Source organism: Myotis yumanensis, unplaced genomic scaffold, assembly GCF_028538775.1.
Source record: "Myotis yumanensis isolate MYYU_CA2020_CCGP unplaced genomic scaffold, mMyoYum1.0.hap1 SCAF_8, whole genome shotgun sequence".
Classification (NCBI taxonomy): domain Eukaryota; kingdom Metazoa; phylum Chordata; class Mammalia; order Chiroptera; family Vespertilionidae; genus Myotis; species Myotis yumanensis.
In genome coordinates, this window is record NW_027223759.1 from 18,530,825 (window position 1) to 18,557,890 (window position 27,066).

Here is a 27,066-nt window from a genome sequence, read left to right on the forward strand (position 1 = left end):
ATTAAATATTTCACTGTGACTCTATGGTGCTATCATATAGAATTTCATCATGGGATAGACAAATTCTATTTTCACAATATATCACCTACTTATAATTTGTCAGGAAGTCATCATTGATAACAATGCTACCTGGATGTGGAAAACATAAGTCAAAGTGCTTATGATTAAATGCTAGCTTCTGCCATAGGCAGGTTTCTTAATTTTTCCAAACCTCTCTTTTTTCATCTATATAATAGAGTTACTATTATTTTTTATTATTAGATTGTTATAGGGATTATATGAAATTATCCATGTTATATAACTAAATCTAGTATCTAGCATGTTGAATTTAATGAATTTTAAATGTTTACTAAAATGGTACTATATGCCTTTTAAGTTGTATTAGATAATCCCATGAATTGTACTAATATTATATTTGTTTAACCCATGTACTGAACTTATGTAAACATAATCTATTATTTTACTTACCTCCACATTTCCTGATAGTTTGCTACTGAATTTTTAAAAATAAAAGTAGTTAGAATTGAATTACTGATATATTTTTCCTATAACAAAATTATCCGCTCATAAAAATATGGTATGAAAATCATGAGTATACTTTGTGTTGCATTTAGTTCCCTATGTAACAAAAATTTAACTAAATTTTTAATTTTAAATTAGAGTAATAAAAACCAAAGTTATCTTTAAAATGGAGGTATTTTCACTTCAACTCCAAAGAAATTTGTTGTGTCACAGTTTTTAAAGAATAACTGTATTATTATAGTCTTAAGTAACAATTTAGTATAATTATAATAAAAGAGCTTACATATAATACAAATTTTAAAATATAAATAAATTATACACTATATATGTGTATATCTTTGCCAGGGATATATTTGAAGCTTGTGTTTTTTAAAAGGAAATCTGTGTTGCTTAGTGCTTTCAACCTCATCTCCTCAATATTATTTATTAATCTAAAATTTAAGGAGACTAGCAGAGCATTTGATGACCTCTGCATATAAAGTCAGTAACACATTAGGTTTTACTTTTTCATTTTAAATTTTTATAATTTAATCATTCACATGTCTTAATTTTGACTGGAATTATTTTCTATACATTCAGGACTTAGTTCATATTTAATGACTGGTATCTAACACAAAACAAGTTTGTTGAATTAAAATTAAAGCAAAATATATATTGATCTCACTAATATGTGGAATCTAATGAACAAAACTAAGGAACAAAATGGAATCAGAAGCATGTATATATGGAACAAACTGGCCGATGCCCAAGGGGAGGGGGATGCGGGTGACTGAATAAAGAAGGTGAAGGAAGCCTGGCTGGCTTGGCTCAGTGGTTGAGCATTTACCTATGAACCAGGAGGTCATGGTTCGATTCCTGATCAGGGCACATGCCCAGGATGCAGGCTCCATCCCCAGTAGGGGGCATGCAGGAGGAAGTTGATCAATGATTCTTTCTCATCATTGATGTTTCTATCTCTCTCTCTCCCTCTCCCTTCCTCTCTGAAATCAATAAAAACATATTTTAAAAAAGGTGAAGGGGTCAGCTAAAGAACATATATGCATACCCATGGGTATGGACAATAGTTTGGTAAAGGCCAAAGGAGGTGGGAGGTGGGAGGTGGGAGGTGGGAGGTGGGAGTGGGTGGAGGTGGGAAAAGGGAGGGAGGAGTGGGACAGCTGCAATTATGGCAACATTAAAATTTTTTAATGCAAAACTATATATCTTATTGCTTATAAACTGTGACTGAGGAAATAAAACTTTGATATTCTCCTCTTCTCTCTCCTCTCTCCCTCTCTTCTCTCTCCCTCCAGGTCGAGTATTAGCTCAGGCGAGTGGCAGTGGCGTTATTCATTTGCTAGATCTTCAATCAGGGCAGATTTACAAATTGGTGGGCCATGAGAATGAAGCTCACACAGTGGTGTTTTCTCATGATGGAGAGAGTCTGTTTTCCGGAGGCTGTGATGGCACTGTTCGAGTATGGTCTTGACGGGCAGCATATCCCACTGCAGAGGGCTTTCCCTTTAAGGCTTGGAAATGCCTCATGTAGTCCCAGTCCAGTAAATACCTGATTAAGTATGCGAGCAGGTAACATTTACAATTTGCTTTAAAACATGCTTTGAATATATATTTTAATGCTCATACTGTTACCAATAAAAAAACAAAACTTTCTGTTCATTTATTTGTGTCTGCGTCTCTTTTTTCTTCTTCTCTTATTTTGATAAGATTTTAGAAACAGAGCATTTTTGCTAGAGGTTTGGAAGAAACAGCTTTACAATGACGCCTAATGACAGACTAGATGAATTACAGGAGATTGATTTTGAATGTTAGAGAACAAACTGCAGGAGAACCAGGCTACTTTTAAAAAAATCAAATTTAAGCTTCAGGAAGACCTGGAGTTTAACCATGTAGCACAGGGAACATGTTTCTTCAACTGAAGAGTCAATTAGAATTGGAGGGCATACATTTTTGAAGATTCTTTGACAACCGTTATGCTTTATCTATTAATAATAATCAGAGACTGCAGCTGGTTTAAATCTAAATGCAAGGCTCTTCCCGAACTTTCATCACTGCAGCCCATCCAAGAATGCATTAAGTGTAATTACAATGTTTATTTTCTATTGTAATTCAATGCAAATAAGTAAATAAGTATCTCGCACGTAAAGTGCCCCCCCCAACCCCCAATCCCCCACCCCCCTGCCCCGTGCATGCATCAGCTGTATAAAGTGCTACTGCTTAGAGAACACCAGCCTGGTCTAAAGAAGCAGCTCGGGATTTCGACCCTGATGGGCTCAGAAGCCAGTTGGCGCTGTCCGTGGTGCTGAGGAATTCCCGGCTGCCGGCAGAATGAGCTCCAAATCAGCAGTCTGCAAACTGCTCTCAGTGATGCAGAAACCCAGCTAAAGTTGCTCCTTTCCTTCACGTCCACAGTTAGTATTTTCTGGTGTGTAAGAAGGGATTCGAGCAACATATTGTGGATGATGCTGATGCCGTTGCCAGCGGAGCGGGTTTTAAGCGACAGCATGCTGTTGCTGTTTGTGATCCACCGAGCCTAGCCAAATCACCTCTACTGCCGTAGCAAACACTGTGTAAGTGAACTCATGTGTGGAGGAGGCGTAATCAGCCGGGAAATTTCATAGAAGGATCTGAGAAAATGCTAAAAACAAGTTCAACATGATTCTGCTACTTGAGTCTGGATTTCTACAGGACCAGCATTGCTTCTTGCTTTGAATTTTGGAGACAGGTCCAAAGCATATTTCTTATGTGTGTCTGCTGTATTTCTCTCCGGAAGGGCGGGAGACTGCTTCTTGACTGTGGTTTGAAATGAGAGGTAGAGAGAATGGATTGCCTTTAATTCAAGCCTGAAAATGCGTTCTTTGGACAATTAAAGAGGAACTGCTTTTCTAAAACATACCTGATCTTTTAGTTCATATTGGTCTATGACCCCCATCACCACTATTAACCTCCAGAGTGATTAGGTAAGTGTATCTTATGACATGAGTTATGTTTGTTTTCTCAAAGAAATAAATGCAGTCGTTTTAAATGATATGTAGCAATGTGGGGAGGGGAGGAGAAAGTTTAGCTGGAAAGTGTTCTTCCATTCAGCAATGTTTGCTTGCTTATTAAAAATCTTCAGATAAATATTTTATTGGATTTCTCTAATATTTTTATCTTAAATAGTGCCTTAAACTGCACTAAAGCAGCTCAGTTATGAAGGGGAATTTTTTTTAATAGCTTAAGAACTTTATTATATTAAAAAGAAAACCATGTTTTTCTTCATGCAGATTTTAAAAGGTATTTCATATAATAAAAGCATGCTTAATGTTTATATAAAGTGGATATTACATCCATTTTACCTTTAAATATACATTTATTATAACCTGACATTAATGCCTACCTGTAGCTTACAGAGATCATTTCTGTCTGTGTCCTTTTGAAGCAGAATGATATGGGTATTTTATATGGCTTATTTTGTATGTATTAACAGTTACTACTGGAATACTATAAAGAAGCACAATATATTTTTTCTTCCAGGATAAACTTTATATATATATATATATATATATATATATATATATATATATATGATGTATAAAATGCATGCCTTAATTAATAAAATACATATGCTTTTTTTCAGAAGCTTCTGTAATGTTTATAGCCTTTGTAGTAATTTAAGAGGAAAAAATGCTTTGTCAAAGGGAGCTTCCAGATTCTCAAGTAGAATTATAGGTTTGCATTTTTTTATTCTGTCATGACTCATTATTTTTGACATATTTCAAAAGAAATTCATCTCATTTACCATTACCTACCCAAAAGGATTTAGAGAGCACTTTTCTTTTTAAGGGAGGGCATGAACATACTTCATTCTATTTTACTATGACTAGAATTTGCATATCTAATTTAAAATGCAAATATTATAGGTTCATGAAGTTCCCTAATGCCATCTTTACCTTATTTAAAAGTATCATATGTATGTTAGACTGAAAAGAGATGGTTTATCATTGCTCCTATTATAATCTTAAAATAAAGCAATAAATAATATTCATAAATGATCTGAAAAATGTCCAATATACAATTTTAATGATTGTTGGCATAAAGCCAAAATCATTTAAATAGACAAATGAACTATTTGACAACACTTTTACTTATATATTATTCCCTCAAGTCAGTTTCCCCAGAGTTTTTATATGAGTTAGTCACTCTAAACATTTAAATGAGTGTTGCTAGTGGGCAGCACTCCACACAAGCACTAATACTATGTGAAGTTTACAAGAGTCAATGCCACTAAACTAATAAAGAATATAAAGGAATATTTTCTATGAATGGCAACTCCTCATTACTATTCTATGAAACCAATAGTTTTACTCTGGCATTTTTGTGCAAAATATCTTTTGCGTGTCAAAGGAGAGATATGTCTTCAAGATTGTTAAGTGGTATTTATTATATATTAAAGTAATACATTTAAATAGTATTACACAAATTCTAGATTCCAGTTGCTATACAAATTATCTGATACATTTTTCCTGCCCACTAGGAGCTTACTCTCTGAGTAAAATAAAGATGTGGACAATAATATGAATATATTTATTTTTAAGTAATTATTTTAGATGCAAGGAGTTCTCTTGTATCATTTGTTATTTTAAATTTTCTTTCTCTCATTCACTCTAGAATAGTTATCTGTTTTTCTTCTTGGCTATATTTCAAAATCCAGATTTAAATTTACTAAAACAAGAAACCCTTATTGAGACCATTGTTGTTTTCCAACTATGGGCATAAAGAAGCCAGAAGGCCTTTATAATAGCTCCATTCCAATTACAATTAACATTCAATTGTTGGTTTCTTCCCTTTCTCTTAAAAGTAGATTTTTTTTCACTAATTTCATGAGTTTTTGTACAGATGGTTATAACGCATATACGTTCTATCACTGACTAGTACAGTTTAAAGAATAATAGAAAATGTAAATTCAAGTATTCTGAGTTATGAGTAAGTAAGCACTTGTAAAATCACCCTTTGAGGTTCAGTAAAATAATCTATTACAAGTTAGACAAAGCCAGACCTTTAAAAATCAGAAGCTGACTTCAAGCTTAAGGTTCCTATGTGAAAGAACTCCATGTATGTTGCCAAAGATCAAGTCTCTAGACTTCATAATAAAGCATAGATAGTTGCATGAACTTAGTCTACTTCAAGTCTATCTTCCAAACAGATCCCAAATAAACAGGTTAAGAGCATAGGGTTAAATAAATCTACATTTTCTGTATATATGTCAAATTACTTTTTAAAAATATTTATTTTCAGCCTACCCCTCCCCATGGAAGGAGCTGAGTATATTCAGTAGTAGGAGCACATCCAGAAGCCTTTGAGGAGGGGGATGGCTCTTCATATTCATGAAGCTTGCATACTTCTCTTGGTCATCCCTGGATTGGTCATCTCTGCTGCTATCAGTCATGAAGACTATCCTGCTGATGAAGGGGACCAGACCTCCAGTAATGACAATCTGATCTTTGATGATTATCGAGGGAAAGGGTGTGTGGATGACAGCGGCTTTGTATACAAGTTGGGAGAACGTTTTTTCCCAGGGCATTCCAACTGCCCTTGTGTCTGTGCTCTGGATGGACCTGTTTGCGACCAGCCAGAATGCCCTAAAATTCACCCAAAGTGTACTAAAGTGGAACACAATGGATGCTGTCCTGAGTGCAAAGAAGTGAAAAACTTTTGTGAATATCATGGGAAAAATTACAAAATCTTGGAGGAATTTAAGGTATGAGTTACCATCCATGTTTATTGAATACCAACTTTTCACACCACATACTTAGTAAATTATTACATTAAAATTAAAACTGGAAAAACGTTTTTAAATTTCCCTTTAATTTACAACAATAACCCAGGTAGAATATGTACCACTGTAGTCAACAAATAGCTAACTGGTTTGTTGAGCAATACCTAAAGGGTTTCACAATATTTTTTTCTTTCAGAATTATTTGTGGCATGCTGCCATCTTTTTTCCCTTAAAATTTTCTTCTGTGTCATTTCAAAGTATATTTTCTGATGGAAACACTTAATTGGAAGCTATGTGTCTATTAAGTTAATGTTTAAATTTTATAAGATTTTTTTGATGTGGCTTGTTAGCCTGTATTTGGAGCCATTTAACCATAACCTAGAACTATCTGTTCAGTGTATGGAACTGCAATGCTAGAGAGACACAGTTTTGAACTATGGTCTTCATATTAAGAATATGCACTGGACCTACTTCTTGTAGAGCATAGTCCCCATTCTGTTCTCTGATCATTAGTTTTCTGGGGTTTTTTTACTTACAGGATCCCAGAGTGAACTGAAATTTTATCATAGTCCATTGTAAAAAGTGGTAAAAAAAAAAAAAAGAAAACTAATTTTTCAGCCTCCATGGTATTTCCTGGCCTTTCTTTTAGCCTTCTATCATATTTTTCAAGTAACTTGGAGCTCATTTTTCTCTCCTTTTTAGAGTCTCTTTTCTCCAATGGCTAGTTTTAATTAGGGGTTCTTACAAGCCAGATTGGAGCCCTGAGGGTATAAATTAATGTATCAAATTATCCTTCTGAAATGCAATGGAAGTTTGTGCCATGGACTGCCTGTCATCCTGATGACTTGATTTAAAAGATTTTAATTTCATGTAACCAAATTCAGTGACAAAGTCTCGGAACCTTATCAGCAGAAGAAGATATAGCTAACTTTCAGGATGGCTGTGTATGTGTGAGAAGAATGTTCAGTCATTAGCCCTGACCAAACTTCTCCACAAGAGTCAAATGGGAAATGAAGTCAATGTGTGGAAGAAAGGTTTTAACAAGTAATGATGAGAGCATTCTGTATATTAGCCTTTCATTGCATTCAGTCCATTTCAGATTGTGGGTATAAACTAGTTCCAAGTTACCCAAGGAAAACCAATCATTCTGAAGATTCCTAAAGACAGGAGAGGGCTTTTAAAGATAATTACCACATTCAACTATCTTACACATAAATGTTATTCTAGACTTTTCTCTCTCATGTATTAAAATACTTTGTGGCACAACATTGAGAAGAGGCCTGAGAGTCTAGTCAAATTACCATTACTGACATCAAATAATAGTTTAGAGTGTAATACATTTAATAATAACTTTATGGTCTCTAAAATATTGGATACATTTTGGCATTGGCAAAATTAGGTTTACAGTTGTGAATATGTGAAACACTTTATTCTTGTATTATTTATTTACTTATTATTTATTATTATTGACCTACTTTTGCCTGGGCCTGTATGTTCCTGCTGTCGTCATTATATAACTCACTGATGTGAACAAGTTTTCCACTTAACTCTGTATGTTATGAGATCTTTAAATGTGTGTGTGTGTGTGTGTGTGTGTGTGTGTGTGTTAAGATGCCACTTGTCTACAACAATTTAAATATTATCTAGAACAAATCTTTAAGAATGTGTAGCTGAGACAAAGAAAGTTTGTTACTTGTCCAAATTGTCAAGTTATTTTACCTTTTCCTAAATTCTGCCATTCTAACTAAAGTCTACAGAACCTCTCAAAGCACTTTGGCTCAAGGGCCAGATAGGCCAGGATTCAAATCCCAAATGATTACTTAGACTCAAGACTTTGGAAAGAGTCCTTAAACTTTTTTGAGCCAGACAGCTAAAAAATGACCATCATAATAATTACTTTTCTTGAGAGGAGATATTAGAAAGATTTAATGAGATAATTTATGCAAAGTTAGCAGCCTTGTGATGACTGGTACACAGTAGATATTGAATAAATGGTGTTCTCATTCCTCTAAATTTTAATGTCCAGGGATTTACTCTAAGTTGTAAATTCTCTATGACTTCGCCTACATTTTATAATGGAAGACCAATATTAAAAGTCATTCAATTGAAAGAATTCCAAAACTTTGTTTAAACTGTTCTATTTATCTATGCGAAGTATATACACCTAAGTAAATATCAGCCATAACCTGCTATCTTGATTTTCTTTCAATTCAGCTTGCAAGAGACAAGCATTTAATTTTTAAACATGTAAGAAACTTTCACATAATAATCTTATTATGGAGGTTATGTAATGAGATATGCTTACTTATAATATATTCATCTACCAAGCATTTACTGGATTGTTTAGTATATAGGATACTATAGATGTATTTATATACTTACATTGGAAAGTATGGTATCTAGAAGACACAATCTCCACTCATGGAAAAGCATGGACAATGTGGAGAGAGATGGGATGGGGGTGGGGAAGCTCTCTAAAGTGTGTTACTGTGAAGCGCAGCACCAAGAAAGTTGGTGTCAGAAGCTTATCAACATGCTGTAAGGTTTTAGTCAACAAACTTTCTTTTCCTTCACGATGGTCAAAATTGAGCCTGTTTTAAAAGAAGTAATTAAAATTGATCTGGAGAGATTAAAGTGCCAAAGAGGAAACTGCTTGAGCAAAATCAGAGACTGGGGTGAATAAAATCTGCAGAGAGAGGAGGAGGAGGAGAATAACAAGAAAGAAGCTGGATCTTATGAAATCCTATTATGATGAGAAAAGTAAATTTGTATATGTTTTGGACAGTGGAGAGAGGAACTTGAATACTGGGCCAATATATTTAGATTCAGTCTAAAGAATAACAAGAAATAAAATGCAGGTTGTTGTGCATAGAGATGACCTAGTTCAATATGGTTTTTTAAACCTTGTAGCCAAATAGAGCATTGATTAAGAGCTGAAGATTAATTAATGGCTGGGGAGGTGAGACTGTTGCAGAAAACAAAGAATGAGATGACCAGCATGCATATGTGCACAAACATTCAGGATTGTGTTTAGGATAAAAATCTAAATTGCTTAGATTCTACTCATCGACCTCTCCAAATACTTCTCTCAGGGGCTTCTCTTCCCTGTTTGCTTGTACATGCTGTCCCATACTTTTGCACCATCACACACTTGTATAAATTCCAGCAGATTACTTCGAAATTCCATTTAAATCTCATCTCCACTGGAAAGCTCTCTCTGATTGTTCTACTGCAGGATCTTGAGCTGGGTCTCACTCTTCTCCGGTATCGTTGTACAGCATGCTGTGCACAGCATTAAAACAAGAACAGTAATCCTAGCCAGGCACTGTTAAAACCTTTATATGTATTAACATGCATGTCATTTCATAATATCAGTGTGAGTATTATACTTTTTTAGCATTGTTTTACAGACAAAACCAAAGCATCAAAGTGGAAGTAGCTTGCCCAACCTCATACAGCTCTAAAGTGTATGAAGTAGGATTCACACTCAAGCAGCCTGGCTGCAGAATCTAAGCTCCTCACCACCTCTGCTGCCTTCATCGCACTACAGTAATATAATTTGACACAGCCTGTCTCTCCTGATGGACAGTGAACCCTGTAAGCCTAGGGACAGAATTTTCTTTTTTCTCCTCTACTCCCAACCCTCTACTCCCTAGCATTACATGAACCACAGTGCAGGCATCCAATACATTTTTGGTGAGTGACATATGAGTCAGGTTATTATTGGACTCATTGAATAAAAAAGTTAATTAGAGTGTCTTTAAAATACCTTAGTTTCTTTCTGTTTATGTGTTGATCTCTTCATTTTAATTAGTTAAAAGAAGCACTCAACGTTCAGATAAAGAGTAATCTTTGGGCCCCTAAAGACGACACATCTTGTTTACGGGGCATCTATTTCCATCCTGTGACTTTCTGCTTGTCTCCTTCCCTCTTTCTAAGCAAGGCTCATCTTGGAGCCTGCCTCCCTCCCAGAGCCATAATGACCACCTACTGTTTTAGGTGTGCTGTCTCACTCTACACAGTTGCAAAACATGTCTCTCCTTCAATCTTCTCTGATCACCAAATTCAAATGTAAATCGGGCCACAAGTGTCACCGATATGAAGAATAATGTTATGTATAAAGGTTGGATTTTTTTTTTCAACATGACAGATGCAAGCTTTGAAAATGGATTTCTCTACTTTTTTTTGAAAACTCTAAATTTCCCAGTGTTCTAGTAATATTGTATTAAGATAAAGGTCACTCTATAGTAGATTTTCTCATCTTTCTTTTATGTGTACCCAGGCCAAAAGACAGTAGGCCTACTTCTGAAGAGATAAGGAGTATAAATAATACATTACAATAGCATTTTCTACAAAAAAAGGTTGATTGGAAATGTAGGCTCTGCCAGCTTTGGCTTAACTGTCTTATGCTGAGTTTCCCAAAGGGAGAAATAGTTTCTTATTTTGCTCAGTATTTTTATCACTCTCACTCAGCTAGAAATAAGCCTTTTTTGGATTTTTTTTTTATACCTTAAAACTTGTACTGATTTAGTTTTAGGTCAGATACTGAAGGTTACCCTACATGCAGCTGGAAGAGATGGTTCAGCTTTTACCCAGCCTGTCGCACTTTAAAATGATTCCCTCCCGTCCACACCCAGTGTCCTTCACTCAGGATCTGGATTCACTCAAGATCTTCCTTTCTCCGCAGGCGTTGACTTCTGTCCTTTTCCCACTGCGGGCCCAAGACAGCAGGTCAGGGTTTTGATTCTTACTTTTATTGTTTTCAGTGTGATTGTTTTCTCATTCCGCACATTTTATGTACATGTTGTTGCTTTAAAAAAAAAAAAAAAGTCAACATATTCTCCCGCTGTGGTAGGCTGCCTAGTTTTTGCCCTGAATTTTGCATTACTATTTAAATCTGGATGAGAGAAGCAAAGAGGACAAAAAAATTAATCACTTGGAGTATTTTGCCAAATCATCCCGCCCATAAAAACTGTAGATACCAGTAAGGTTTGAGAATTGACTTGCTCTTCAGTGGGTACCTTCACAGGAAAATAGGCTCTCCAGCTTTCTCATTAATCTGTGCCCCATCATGAATGTCCACTCTTGTAGCATTAAATCCATAAAGGTGTTTGAGCAGAAAGGAAAATTCTAATATGGAGAAAGAATGGAAGGCAACATGTTCTGGGAACTAAGGACCAAATATGTGAAAAAATAGGGGAAGGTGGTGGCTGTAAAGAAATCTCAATTGAGAGGACTAATAGTTAACACCTTGCAGAAGCACAATTCACTGCACCTCACCCACCCACCACCATTGCACCTTTTCTATGAAAGGCACCGTTTCTATGAAAGGCACCATTTCTATGCTTGCTCTAGGAAAGGGGTACAGAGTGCATTTTCCAGAGATGTTGTAGGTGGTAGGAGGAGCACCAGGTATCTGACCAGTGGGGTCAAACCAAACCTGGGTTCAACAACCTTGGTACTTGGGTTCTGGCTAGGAAAGAATTCAGAGCAAGACTAAAACTGTAAGAGAACACTTATTTGGTAAATTGCAAAGGTAGAAGAAATAATTCCTAGAAGAAATAGGCTTAGGAAACAAGTATGGATGTAAAGGAAGGGCCCTTGGAGCTTGGGAGTGAGGAAGCTAATGGTAAGGTATGGTAAGGTGCCTAGGGAGGAGGGAGAGAGAGAGAGACAGAGAGAGAGAGAGAGAGAGAGAGAGAGAGAGAGAGAGAGAGAAGAGAGGGTAGGAAAAGGCTTGGGCATGCTCCCAGGAGGGAGAGCACACAGGGTCCTCCATCCTAAGGCTTTTAATGGTGGAGATTTTAGGGAAGGTCCCAGGAAAAGATCTTAATAGAATATTTAGTAGCCTTCCAGGTGTATCCATTCAGGGTTGTGGTCTCCACTGATTGATTGGCTGGCACCAGGGCATGGGGGTCATTATTCCATGCAGCTGGTTCTGACATCAGCCATGGCTGGTTTTATTGCTTATTTGCACCTAGAGCAGAAATATAACTGAGTTCAAGATACTATCTCGAGGGAGGAAAGGTCAGGGGGTCCAAACATTATGACCAGAAATATGCTAGGGGAGGAAAAGTCATCCTGGGGGTGAAGTCCCGCCCTACAATTGATTGTCCATTGCTAGGCACCTGCATCTTTCCAACCTGATGGCTTTTTGTTGTTGTTGTTGTTAATCCTCACGGGAGGATATTTTCCATTGATCTTTTCGAGAGAGTGGGAGGGAGAGGGGCAGACAGAGACAAATAATGATGTGAGAGAAACACATCAATTACACACCCCAACCAGGGAGGAGCCTGCAACCAAGGTACGTGCTCTTGACCAGAATCAAATCTGGGACCCTTTGGTCCACAGGCCAATGCTTCATATACTGAGCCAAACTGGCTAGGGCATGGTGACCTTCTGTACCTGGCCCATTGTCCTTGCTCTGCTTATGTCTGTCTAACTGCCTACACAGTGTGAAGGTTGTATTTATTCTAATAACGAAGAAACATGTAGATCTTGAATATATGAGTGAGATTTTTCAATATTTTTTTTCAAGAGAGGTTTTACAAATTCTGGACAAATGGTTAATGGAGTTACCAGGGACCCTTGTAAGATTCCATCTAAAGAAAGTCCTCAAAACTATCATAATTTTATATAATAATAATAATTATTGGGGATCTGTGTTGAGATTGAGAAGACTAATTCTACAGTTGCTGACTGTGCAAAATAACTTCTGTTTTGCAGAGTATGTTGTGGTTTTTAACATTAAAATGGCCTTTGAGTAAATTCAGGAACGGCTTCTCCTTTAAAGTTTCTACAAAATACCACAGATGAAGTCATTCCCATCAGTGATGACGCTTGCTCACCTGAGGCTCAGCCCAGCAAGCAGAACACAGTCTCAGGGTGAATATTCTCAGTGGGAAAGTCCTATCTTTATACGTAGCCAGGGAACTTCTACTTAATATGTATAATCTCTGCCCAATTTCCGAGAATAGAAGTCAAATTTCTTAAAACATAAATTTAGAAAGTTCCTTGTACCTTTCCTCATCAATTTTATATTGTGCCCACTAGGCATTTTTAATGCTATAAAACCATACTGAATCTAGGAAATAGATCAGATTTTTACAATAATTTTTTTTCAAAAACTCCAGTGATAAGTGGGAATGCTTTTCTTTACTTAATGTTTGTTTGTTTTTAAATGAGGGAGTGAGTATAAATGGCTTCCAAGATAATCCTGGAAGGGGTGAAATAGTCTGTTGTCAGTTGGAACAGGTCTCTTGCTTTTAAATTTTAGGAGAATTGATAGTAAGACAGCTCTTTGGTGAGCTGTATGTAGAAATAGTTTTTCATGCTTGTCCACTGATATATATCACTGTCCTTCGTATTGCAAGATGCTGCTGCTAATGATGGTAACCGTGTGATAAGAGTGACTACAAAGATTTGTGACTTGGCTTCTGTGCCCTGTGCACATGGGCAATCCGTGTTTGATTTGCAGCCATGTCTGAGATTTGTGGGGATTGTCACTGTGAGTGACTATCTCAGAGTTGAGGTCAGCCAGCAGCCATTTTGCAGACACTTCAGCCCACCCCTTACTGACTCTCTACTGGTGTTGAGAAGATGAAATAGAAAACAGAGTTATCTGGTAGTCCCCCTTCCAAACTAACTCCAATAGTACTAGGTTTGGGATGTTTTAGAAACTTGCCTCTTTTTAATTGTGGCTGTAGTCTCCAGACTACATAATTAGTCAATTGTATGATATGGATAATTTTTTCTACTTTTTATATATTATTTCATAAATTGAGTCTACATATTTTATGCACATTTTATAGATTAATCTATATAATCTCAATTGAGATTTCTGTATGCATGCATTCAAGCATGTATGTGTTTGTGTGTGTGTGTGTGTGTGTGTTAAATTTGAGGTAGCTGGAATATTCTTCACAAAAATATTTAAGATAATAAGAATCCTGTGTTTCTACTTCTTCTGATTTTTGTTTTATTTTGTTTTCCTACAGCTTGATTTATATATCAGGCAGTGTTTATAAAGGAAAGCTTACTGGTTTATGTTTTAGTTGTACTTTGCCAAGCTTTCCAGGAAGAGCTTGAAACATAATTAAGAGGCCATTTGAAGTGATCCGTGCTTTTGCTTATCCAGGTGATCTTTCTCAAACAATAGCCATTGTTAATTGGGAACTGGCTTATTTTAGAGTCTAGACTTTGTACTTTTATCATCACTACTGATTAGCATCAGTAATTTCAGTCTAACACACCTCCATTGTCAATCCCCTTGCCTCCAGCCTGCCACATAGCACATCTCAATAAAGCCATCTTTGCAAGGACTGGTGACACCATGAAAAGTGTGAATGAAGTACTAAAGTGACAAGAAAAATCATTTATCTCTGGAAAAAGTTTTCAAATGATATTATTTTAAGGCTGTATAAAGTTTTCTAAAGTGGATACACCCAGCTGGCATAGCTCAGTTGTTGAGCTTCGAACTATGAACCAGGAAGTCACAGTTTGATTCCTGGTCAGAGCACATGCCCAGGTGTGGGTTCGATCCCCAGTGTAGGGCATGCAGGAGGCAGCTAATCAGTGATTCTCTCATCATTTCTCTCTCTCTCTCTCTCTCTATTTCTCTCTCTCTCTCTCTCCCTCTCTCCCTTCCTCTCTGAAATCAATAAAAGCTTTAAAAAAAAAAAACATAGCCCTAGCCGGTTTGGCTCAGTGGATAGAGCGTCAGCCTGCGGACTAAAGGGTCCCGGGTTCGATTCCAGTCAGGGGCATGTACCTTGGTTTCGGACACAACCCCGGTAGGGAGTGTGCAGGAGGCAGCTGATCGATGTTTCTCTCTCATCGATGTTTCTAACTCTCTATCCCTCTCCCTTCCTCTCTGTAAAAAAATCAATAAAATATATATTTGAAAAATAAAAGTAAAAAAAAAAACATAAAGTGGATAGCAGTCACATCGCTTATGTTTTCCCTACTATGATACAATGTGACCATAAGCTATAGGATGGATATTATACTACAGTGTCATTATATATGTCTCGTGAAGAGTAAATAGTATTGGGAATTTGAAAATTATAGTATTACATATTGATTTATAACTAAATTCTAACTGCTTAAAGGTGTTGTTTTTTTAACTAAATACTACTTGGATGGAATTTTGAAATCATTTTATTTTAATACTGACCTTTGACTACCATTGTTACTTCTTGGCATAGGATTAGATTTCTATTGTCTGAGTTTATATAAATTCTATTTATAAAAGGCAAGTATTATGGTTTGTTTTTCATAGTCTAGGCTTTCCTACTTTTAAGAGCTGACTAGAACTTTTAGATCTGGAAAAGAACTTTAGATTTGTTTTTCCTAATGCATTTTACAGATGGTTAAACAAGGCTAACAGAAACTCAGTGAAAACAAATACATAACTAATTATTGGCAAAAGTGATACTAATACATTGCTTTCCTGTGATCTTTTTTTTCCCCCGATAGCTTACAACCTGTAGTTATAACAGAAAAATGTTGCTTATTTGCATATTCCTTTCTAATAAATATGTTGGATGCAAAGATCAATTTCAGCCAATTGTCTATAGAAATGTGATATCAGGACCTATCACCATGACAACCCAGAGTTAAAGTACACAAGAACAATAAAATATTGGCATATCTAAAATCAGTCTGACACAGTCTCCTTTTGAAAAATGTACTCTAAGTTTGCAAAGGCTCTGATAAAAAGAGGGCCATTTGTCTAAAAATGAAAAATTATTTAATTAAACAAACTATAGGCCAAAATAAAACAAATACATTAGATTAAACACTATCTATTTTCATAGGTAGTAACTAATGCTAGGAAGTAACAAAGGAACTAAATTAGCTATACATTTGTAAAGAACTAAATTGCATACATTTGGTGTTTTCAGGAACTAAGGACTAAGTTCTTGATATTTTTTTCTTACTCTGCAATCTCTCATTTCTCACTTCATAGGAGAATGGAGTGTGTGAAATGGGTGGGGTGTGTAAAAGTCTCAGGTTATGTGGCATTGGAAGAAAAGCATATCCTTAAATTGGCATATTATCAGATCATTTAAGGCAGGCATACTGCAAAAACTCACATGCCTTGATCTCTCCCTTTTTAATTACAATTAAAGTTATTTAAATTTTTATTTTTTTCCAAAATTTCCTAGATTATTTTAATGATTAGCTGGACTTGGAAATTGCTGCCATATATAACCCTGTTCAGACTGTCTTTTAGGGAACACTGGCCCCTGTGAGAATCTTTGTAAGGATTTTTTGTTGTTGTTGTCATGGTCAAGTAAATTTAAGAAGCGATGATTCCTTGGACATCTATTAGAAATGTGCCGACCACATTAGTGTACTGACAGTGCTTGAAAATTTTTGAAAGGTTTGTCTCAGAGTCAATATGGACAGTTCTACAGCTCAAATCTCAACAGTGTGATGGAAAACTTGATTTTAGAGGGGGCTCTATCACTTACTAGCCACATGACCAAGGCACATGTTAAAATACTTCAGTATGTCTTAGGGTACACATCTCTAAAACAGATATAATAGTAAAAACTTGGCACACAAAAAGATATTCATAAAAACTATGGGACATTTTTACTATTATTACTACTAAGCTGAATTTAATCCAGTATTTCACAAATCTATGTAACAGTAAAACACTTTTTTCCCCCCTCAGAACTTCTATTAACATCTTAAAGTTAATAACAGTTCGGTGAAACACAGCTTAAGAAATATCTTGCTAATGATTCAAGATAATCTTTTATTTCTTTGACTCTTCAGGACAGTTAATGATAAAAAAAAAAAGTCTTTACATCTCAGTTTATCCTTGATTGTCTAGTTCTTTTTAAAGTTCCCCAAATTACATTTGCTATGATTATTTATAGGAATTTATTAATTTTGTTGAATAAAACAATTTAATTTGAAAATTACTTATTTAAAATTATAATGACAATAGTGCCAGTCACATATAATCAAAAAGCTTCTAGATAAGGGTCAGCACATTATGATCCATTAGCCAAATCCAGCTCACCTTCTGTGTTGGTAAATAGAGTCCTATTGGGAAACAGTGATGCTGATTCATTTATGTCTATGGTGCCTTTAGACTAGCATGCAGAGTTCAGTATTTGCTCCAGAGCCCACCTGACCCTCACTGGTAAAAATACTTACTGTCTGACCCTCTATAGAAAAAGTTTGCCAATTTCTGATCTATAATCAAATTATTATTCTTCCCTTTCCACTTCCCTCAAATTATTCTGTCATCAAATCTTTCAAACCTCCATTCCTGAATGTTATAAAATCTTTGGGTATTGATAAATATAGGACCTACTTTGCTTGTGGGTGGTCTCAGGGATCTCTTTTCAGACAGGTAAATTTTAAAATGCATCCAGATTTGCCTGTTTTAAGCAAACTTGCCTGTGTTATATACAAACTTAACAGTAGACATGCTTAGTCATATCTCTTTATCTGCTTGTCTCCAAGGAGTACAACTTTGCATGGATATATAATAATTTATATATAATATAATATATATTATTATAATATTTATACTTTCCTAAATATATAAACTATTATGTGTAACAATAACTTTCCACTTACCGAGAATCCTCCAATGAAATAGATAAACAAAGATAATGAAAGTTCCATTATTTGGATATCCCAAGTGCTCTCTTCTGATTATGTGACAAGTAGGTACTTTTAATTTAAGGTAATAGACTTCCCATTACATCATTAAGTATAATATATATATATATATATATATATATATATATATATATATAGCACCAGTGTTCCCTCATTGAATGATTTAGTCTCTCTCTCTCTCTCTCTCTCTCTCTCTCTCTCTATATATATATATATATATATATATGCTCTCTGCTTACTTATTCAGTCCATTATTATATCTTTTCAAGTCACCTTACATAATTCATAGTTTGATGTTATTGTGTCTCATTTTACTAAATATGGAGAAGAGGTAGGTCTTGTGGGGCTGCACCAAAATATATAAGACATAAATCTGACCTTCCAGGTCCTCCTAGTCTATCAAAGGAGTAATACAGGTACCACTAACAACAGGGGTCCTGTAAGGACTGATCCAGGAATTCCTCTAAAGAAAGGAATAATTCAGTCTGAAGGAAGGTATCTTAAGAGTAGGAATTTCTGTGCATTGAAAGCATTTTAGACAAAATAAGAAATTTTGCAAAAGTAAAATTTCTCTGTTACTTCGTACAGAGAAACACGAAGTAACCCTAGTGGCCAGAACATGGGGTACAGAGGAGACAAAAAGTGAGAGAGAAAAGTGAGAAGGGAGCATGGGACGAGATCACAATGTCAGTGCCTGGTTAAGGGGCTGGGGCTGAAGCCAGGACTGCGTAGAGAGGCACCGAAGAAGGGCGTGGATCAGGGAAGTGACACAACGAGATCAAAACAAGTAATTGCTGACAACTTTATGAAATAGTTTGCAGCAGTGTTCCCTCATTGAATGATTTAGTCCTTAGACATTTTTATTCTCATTTTACAAATGAGAAGGTAGGTCTTCTTACTCTAACTCCAGTGCTCTCTCCATTACACCTGACCAGCTTCTGTAAGTTCACTATGGACATTATGCAAGACGTGGTAGGGAGGGCCTATTTCCCATGTCAGCATATTCATGTCCTATATTCTGAAATGTGTGTTCAGTTCTAACTCACATATTTCACATTAAGTCCCGTATCTTTCTGTCGAAGTGTATAGTACATTGCTAACATGAGGAAAATTCTTTCCCTGCTCTACATTTTACAGGGCTCGATTTATCTCATTTTAAAAACTCCCATGGACATAAAGAAGTATGCATCTAAAGAAGTGCATTCCTATCCATTAAAACAATCAAACAAAACCTGAATTCTGAATGCAGTGAGAATTGACTACAAATATTTTTGTAAACTTATACAAAAAGGTGGTTGTTGATGTTGTTTTTCTAATTCCTACATCAGTGAACTACAAATTTAAAACAACAACAAACATGGACCTTGATGATAATTTTTCAGACTTAGAAATTCCATAGTCAACGTGAAAACTTCCAGTAGTTACCAAATTTTCATTTTTCTTTATAGTGAGAGAAGAGCCACAGCTCTCTGAAACTGCACTTATTTTTACTGCAAATTAGTTTTATTTCCCTTTCCTAAATATGACAAGGAAAAAATTAAATTGTTCAGTCTACACCCGGCTGGTGTGCTTCAGTGGTTGAGCGTTGATCCATGAGCTAAGAGATCACTGGTTCCATTCCCGGTCAGGGAACATGCCTGGTTTGTGGCCTGATTCCCAGTAGGGGGTGTGCAGGAGGCAGCCAATAAATGTTCTCTCTCATCAGTGTTTCTATCTCTCTCTCCCTCACCCTTTCTCTCTCTCTAAAATAAATTTTTAAAAAATTAAAATAATTGTTCAGTATAACTTTAATTTTTCTCCAACAATCCTGTTAAAGTAACAAACCTTTGGCTGCTGAGTTTAAGAAAGCTTCATTAGAGAGAAAAAAAAGAATAATCACACAGAATTTTCTTTTTGTTAATGAGACTCTAGGACATTCACATTGAAACTAGAAAGGACTTCAATCAAGACTCAAAAAAATGTGATCTCAAGTTACCCTGTTTAAAAAAAATCTCTTTTTGTCACAAATCTGATTAATGATTGAAGTTTTATCTTTGTAAATAAGAATCTAATTAACTATCTAAAAATTTTGTCCAGTGTCATTCTCAGTCTAACCATGATCTGAGTGTAAATTTTAGAGATGAAACCCAGATTATTTTCAAAACTCTAAACAATATATTCTTTACAAATTCAATATTTCAAATCATTAAAAATGAAAATGTTATGCCATCATTTAAGAAAAATAATTTATGTATGGTTAATATAGAACTTCCTTGATAATATACAAAGGGAAATAAAGAAAAGAAACACTGGTCAAGTTGAAAGCTATGATGACGACAGTATATTTTTTTACAAGTTCACATAGTTTAAATTTGTCTCATAAAAATCAAGTGAGAAAATTAGAGCCCTATTGCTATTAGGTTATTATTACCTTCATCTTACAAATGAGAAAACCCAGGTTCAAGTGTTTTAAGTGATCTGGCCAAGGTAAAACAATAGTATTTAATGGCAGGACTTGAGTTCCAAATGTGCTTATTCCATACAACCAAATTCTACTGGGCAATAAGACTAACAAATGTATACATAGTTTCAAAATTACGACTGCATCTGCTGTACCTTGCATAAGAGTGCACACTAAAGTTGAAAGGCTTATCAAGCAACTCCTCAGTCAAGATTTTTTATGCTTTCATCTTATTGCCCATAAGCCATCTCAATGTATTTTTGTCGAATGAGGTAAGCTGTGAGTTAAGTAAGTATCAAATAATGAAGTCTAAAATTTAATAGAAATTGCTGTTGGGACTTAAAGTTGAAAATTAATATATTTTAATATTAGCAGTTATAAAGCACTTTGCTTTATTAATTTTTAATTACTCCCTCTTTGTAACATGTAAGAGAACATTACCAGCAAACGGAAAATGAAGAAAAAAGATTTCAACTTTTAGAAAATTTTTGCCCAGAGAAATACTGAGGGTGGCAAAGAGAGATTTCTTAGGTAATAATCTGATTGGCACTCCCAATACAAATGGATTTGGTTGTACGAGGCCTATGACTCCTCTCTCTCCTAGATGACCAGAAGCCCTCAATTCAATGTCACCATGTAAGGCCAGCAGGCTGAGTTATGCCCTCTTACTTTTCCATCATCACCTCCTTTTAATGTCTCCCATAGAATGGGACTGGCATATTAGCCTCTCACATAATTCTTCAGGTTGTAGAATTCTAATGGTGATGTATTCTCCCCCGCCCACACATGGGCCTTGTTTCATGATATTATAGATTACTAGCTTTTTAAGTGATCTCAATAATCTGTCCTTTTCAGTGTCAAAAAGTGAAATTTTGAAGTTATAACGTTACTTTTTCCCTTCTGCATAAATGGGTGATTGGAGGAGCATCCCTGGCATGGAGACATACAGGCTCTACTGAAAATACTTGTTTCATTGTCAAGGACCTTCCTTGTGCCAAAGTCAACTGTCAATCCAGCTTATCAGTGAAGGACTAGGCTGCTGCTTTTCTCAGCTATTTCACAAGTATAGGTGTGATGCTTTATACAAATCTTTATCTTGAATCCTTTAGCCTTTGTCTATTACATTGGGTTCCCTTAAGATTTTAAAGGCTGAAAGAACACCCCCCCCTTTTAAACACAAACTGATATTTCCTTGATAAGTGTGCTTGCCTACCTAAAAAAATAAATCTGTGATTGTAACTAAAGAAAGATAGTTTTGCTTACATTCTCCTTATCTGTATTTTCTTTCCATATGTTATTATTCATACTTCAGAAAAAGCTGCATTTTATTGTCATAAGACTCCTTGAGAACATTCAGAAAAAAAATTGGTTCAATAGATGACCAGTTTATCAGAATAGTCAGTATGTAATTATAGGATTGCCTGCCCAAAGTCTATTTAAATACATATTTTAAGGAAAAATAACTTTAAGGGGAAAAAAAGCCATTAAAATAATGTCACTGTTGTGTTCCAACTACAGTGGGGCCTTGACTTACGAGTGTCCCGACTAACGAGTTTTTTGAGATACTAGCCTTCTCTCGGCCGATTTTTTGCTTTGAGTTGCGAGCTAAAATTCGGGTTACGAGCCAGCTTCAGATACCTCACCGCTAGTTGGCACAGCGAACGTCACAGTGAACACCACAACATCAGCCCAGCATCACATGTCTCACTTGTTTACTGTTGATTTGACATATGAGTAATTTGAGTTACGAGCTCCGTCATGGAACGAATTAAACTCGTAAGTCAAGGCCCCACTGTATAATGAAGAATTTTCAAGAATGAAGGGACTTGCCGAAACCGGTTTGGCTCAGTGGATAGAGCGTCGGCCTGCGGACTGAAAGGTCCCAGGTTCGATTCCGGTCAAGGGCATGTACCTGGGTTGCGGGCACATCCCCAGTGGGAGATGTGCAGGAGGCAGCTGGTCGATGTTTCTCTCTCATCGATGTTTCTAACTCTCTATCTCTCTCCCTTCCTCTCTGTGGAAAATCAATAAAATATATTTAAAAAAAAAAAAAAAAAAAAAAAAAAAAAAAAAGAATGAAGGGACTTTTTTTGTACTTGATAATGAATAATTTTTTATTGGGCATTTTATCAACTGTTTTTGCAATATTCTTGAGTTTTACATTAGCTTGGAGTAATTGCAAATGAAAATATAAAGATTTACTCCAATAATCCTTAAACATTAAACTTATTTTTATAGATATCTAGATTATCACTATTGTCTTTTAGATTGTCATTTATTGAGGGCAAGCTAGATACGTACTTATCTTGGTTTACCTTATATACATATATCCTATATTTAATAAATATGCCAAATAAATAATTTTTAAATTTCTATTTTATATTTCTGAATTTTTGTTTATTACCTACCTGGTTTACCATATCTACATAGGCTAAGCTGTGTGCATTTTTTACAATCACTTGGCTAAAATGTTTGCATTTTTAACAAACATGAAGTGGTTTTTAACAGACTCGTAGAAATAATGTTCCAGGATATATTTTCAAAATACCAACTCCTCAGAAAAAGCCAGAACAGTTATTATTTAACTTGTTATTCAAATGATAACCAGCATATACATTTGCTGACCAGCTGTGATGGTTATAAAAAAAATATATATGCATCTGATTTTTTATTTGCTTCAACAGTAGTAAAATTCTTAAAGAAGTCCCAACTCTGTGTTCATAATTTGATAAGACTTGTGACCTCTGTATTTCAAATATCCTCCAATCAATAGGGCAGATCACTGAAGAGGTCACAACGATCCCATTAGTATAGGACACTGAGGAGCATTTTATTCAGTAGTGCGATGGGTCTTCTTTCACATGATGGTAAAATTTGGTTAAAACCCATTAGATCCATTGACTATTTGGGGACTCCAGCCACATGCAAATTACTGGCTACAAGAGTGGCAGTGGGTGCTAAAAATCCTTGTACTCTGTAATTTAATGTATATTTTAATGAAGTGAACAGTGAGATTCCTGACAGGCATCAGCAACTTTGAAATGGCATCTTCCAAATTTCTCATACAGCTTGAAAGTAATGAGATTTGTTTCATAAAGTGATGAAATTTATGCCATAAATTATCTCTAAAAGATGAGTGCCTCTTAAAGCAGTATCTTTTCCTTGGTAGAGATCGGGTTTTAAATAGTTGTTTAATGGGAAGTTTTTGCAGAGGCAATCAAAGCTATCTTCTTTTCGATAATTTTTTACAATTATCAAAGACATAGAGTACATGGTGTCCAAAGTCTAGTATCACGTGTGCCAAAGCACACATGACACCATGAGGATGCTGCAACATGGCACTTAGAATATATCCTGTCCCTTCAGCCTTCAACAATATGCACAATGGGCTTCCTGGAAAGCAAGTTCTGTTTCTCAGAACATTTAGAATGATTTTTGTTAGACTTTGTATGCTAACCTCCCCTTTAGGAGAATGGACATGTTTAAAATTTGGGCTTTTTATAAAATATATTTTATAATAATACACTAAAATAATTTTGTTCAATAAGCAACCATTAAACTTGACACACATTATAAAAGGAGATGAGTTTTTCAGTCTCTCCAGCAGTTCCTCCACACATATTCTGCTCCTATATTTAGTTATCATGGTGTTTTTCTAGTGCAGTAAAAGTCTGCAATCATCTGCTAGATTGTCCAGTCAATGGGGTGATTGAAGATTTACTTACCTTGTGATCCACACAATAGATATTATGAATTTCAAATTCCCTTTAGAGAGTGAGTTTATGTTCATTGCTGTAATATTGAAACTCAAATAGTTATTTCCTAACTCATAGTCAGAAATCTTTCCCCCTAAAGTGCCCTTGAACACAGATGGAGCTGCCCAGAGGTATGGCTGAACAAATAAGAAAATATAAATAATGCATAAATGACTGTGCATATGTTAACAGCTATTTATTGAGTATTTACCATGTGCTAAGATGGCTTCCTGGCATTGAGAATATAGCAATGAACAACATACTACCATATTAGAAGTGTATAATCTGTAGGAAGGCAAATAAGAATAAAGTATAAACAAACTCGTAAGGTGATTTCATGAACTGATTAGTGCCCTGGATGGACAGCATGATGGAAGGAGATGATGGAGGGATAGTCAGGGCCAACTGCCCTGAAGAGAGAGAGGGCATTTGAATTGACATCTAAATAAAATAAGTTTGTTGCCTTTCTTTTTCTGAGTGACTTTTTTTTTTATCGGAACAATAAAGATTTATTTAAAAAATTCAAGGACAATTAATAGTACATATTCAAGATTATGAAGCACACGGAGAAACAAGGCACCATCAACAAGAACCATAAGAACTACACATACAAACTTCAGTTATTAGAACCAGGGTGAAATAAAGACATTTCTCAACAAATAAAAAAATTGATCAAGACTGGTACCAACATACTAAAAGAAATATTAAAGGATGTACTTTATTAAGAAGGAAAAATAAACCTATTTGAAAGGTCTTAGGTGCAAGAAGAAATGATTAGCAAATAAAGTGACATGTATAAGAATAAACCTAAACAATATGGAAGCAACCTCTGTGTCCATTAACAGGCAATTGGATAAAGAAGATGTGGTACATATACACAATAGAATATTACTCAGCCATATAAAGAAGAAATCTTGCCATTTGCAACAATATGGGTGGACCTAAATTTATTTCATTTATTATGCTAAGTGAAATAAATCAGACAGAAGGGCAAATACCATATGATTTCACTTCTATGTGGAATCTAAAGACCAAAACAAACGAATAAGCAGAACAAAACTGAGCAGACTTATAGAAAACCAATGGTTGCCAGAAGACAAGAGGACAGGGGGAGGGGTGAAAAAAGTGCAAATTTAATTTTATTTTTTAATCTTTAATTTCTTTATTGATTAAGGTATTACAAATGTGTCCTCATCCCCCCATTAACCCCCAACCTCCCCTCCCCCCCAACTCATGTTTTCATCCCCCTGTTGTCCATGTCCATTGGTTTGGCTTATATGCATGCATACAAGTCCTTTGATTGATCTCTTCCCCTTACCCCCACCCTCCCCTACTTTCCCTCTGGGGATTTTTTTTTTTTTATTAAATTTTTATTGTTCAGATTACATTTGTTCCTCTTCCCCCCCCCCATAACTCCCCTCCTTCCAGTTCCCGCCCCACCCTCCGCCCTCACTCCCCACCCACTGTCCTCATCCATAGGTGCACGATTTTTGTCCAGTCTCTTCCCGAATCTCCCATTCCCCTTACCCCGCCCCCAAGAATAGTCAGTCCATTCCCTTTCTATGTCCCTGATTCATTATAATCACCAGTTCATTCTGTACATCAGATTATTTATTCACTTGATTCTTAGATTCACTTGTTGATAGATGCATGTTTGTTGTTCACAGTTTGTATCTTTACCTTTTTCTTCTTCCTCTTCTTAAAGGATACCTTTCAGCATTTCGTATAATACTGGTTTAGTGGTGGTGAACGCCTTTAGCTTTTCCTTATCTGTGAAGCTCTTTATCTGACCTTCAGTTCTGAATGATAGCTTTGCTGGATAAAGTAATCTTGGTTGTAGGTTCTTGGTATTCAACACTTTGAATATTTCTTGCCATTCCCTTCTGGCCTGCAAAGTTTCTGTTGAGAAATCAGCTGACAGTCGTATGGGTATTCCCTTGTAGGTAATTGAGTCTCTTTCTCTTGCTGCTTTTAAGATTCTCTCTTTGTCTTTTGCTCTTGGCATTTTAATGATGATGTGTCTTGGTGTGGTCCTCTTTGGATTCCTTTTGTTTGGGGTTCTCTGCGCTTCTTGGACCTGTAAGTCCATTTCTTTCACCAGGTGGGGGAAGTTTTCTGCCATTATTTCTTCAAATAGGTTTTCAATATCTTGCTGTCTTTCATCTTCTGGCACCCCTATTATTCTGATGTTGGTACGCTTGAAACTGTCCCAGAGGCTCCTTACACTATCTTCACACTTTCGGATTCTTTTTTCATTTTGCTTTTCCAGTTGGGTGTTTTTTTTCAAATCTTTGGTTTGATTCTTGTGCTCCTCTGGTCTGCTATTGGGTATAATATTCTTTATTTTAGTCCGTGTATGCTTACTTTCTAATTTCTTTATCGTAGCATCGAGGGTCTCATTAGTTTTCGTGAGGCTCTGCACAAGTTTATAGCAAGCCCTCAAAATTGCGATTCTTAGCTCCATATCCTCCATTTCTGTCATGTTTTTTTGTCTCCGCATCTTTTATGCTTTCTTGGTGCACCCCCTTGTGGTCTTTGTGCGCAGTCTTGTTCTAGCCAAGCCTTAATTGTTGTAGTTAACACTAGAGGGATTTGACCACCAGGCCGACTGGCTGTTGGAATCAGCTGTGTGGAAAACTTCAGTCCTCTGGGGAGGCGCTAGTCCAGCCTTTGCCTGAGGCGATCGGCAAATGGCTCTGCGCAGGGCCTGGGCAGGGCGGGCTCAACAGGGCGGGGGGAGGGAGCAGCTATGGCTGCTCTCAGTCCGTCTCCAGGGGCTCTGCCTCTCTGTCCCCACAACCGCTGCAAACCTCGGAGGGACCGTAGCCAGACAGTCCCGCTTCTCCCGTTTGAGTCTGGGTCCCTAGAGACTCACCCGGATCTGTAGCCCAGAGTCTGAGACTCACTCCTGATTGAAAACGACAACCGCACCCTCAGCCACCAGC

General features: G+C 36.1%; 2 protein-coding genes across 3 annotated transcripts in view; both read left to right on the plus strand.

The window, feature by feature from the left end:
• The window catches only part of SPAG16 (sperm associated antigen 16), a 612,125-nt gene extending 610,015 nt beyond the window's left edge, over nucleotides 1-2,110 (plus strand). The window contains exon 16 of the mRNA XM_070423299.1: nucleotides 1,815-2,110. Coding sequence (XP_070279400.1) covers nucleotides 1,815-1,990 — 176 coding nt within the window. The 3' untranslated portion in view covers nucleotides 1,991-2,110. The remainder of the gene's footprint in view (nucleotides 1-1,814) is intronic.
• Nucleotides 2,111-2,988: 878 nt separating this feature from the next.
• VWC2L (von Willebrand factor C domain containing 2 like) overlaps nucleotides 2,989-27,066 on the plus strand; it is a 147,010-nt gene continuing 122,932 nt past the window's right edge. For both annotated transcript variants that reach the window (XM_070423300.1, XM_070423301.1), the window contains exons 1-2: nucleotides 2,989-3,479; nucleotides 5,797-6,259. In XM_070423300.1, the coding sequence (XP_070279401.1) occupies nucleotides 5,870-6,259 (390 nt within the window). In that variant the 5' untranslated portion in view covers nucleotides 2,989-3,479; nucleotides 5,797-5,869. The remainder of the gene's footprint in view (nucleotides 3,480-5,796; nucleotides 6,260-27,066) is intronic.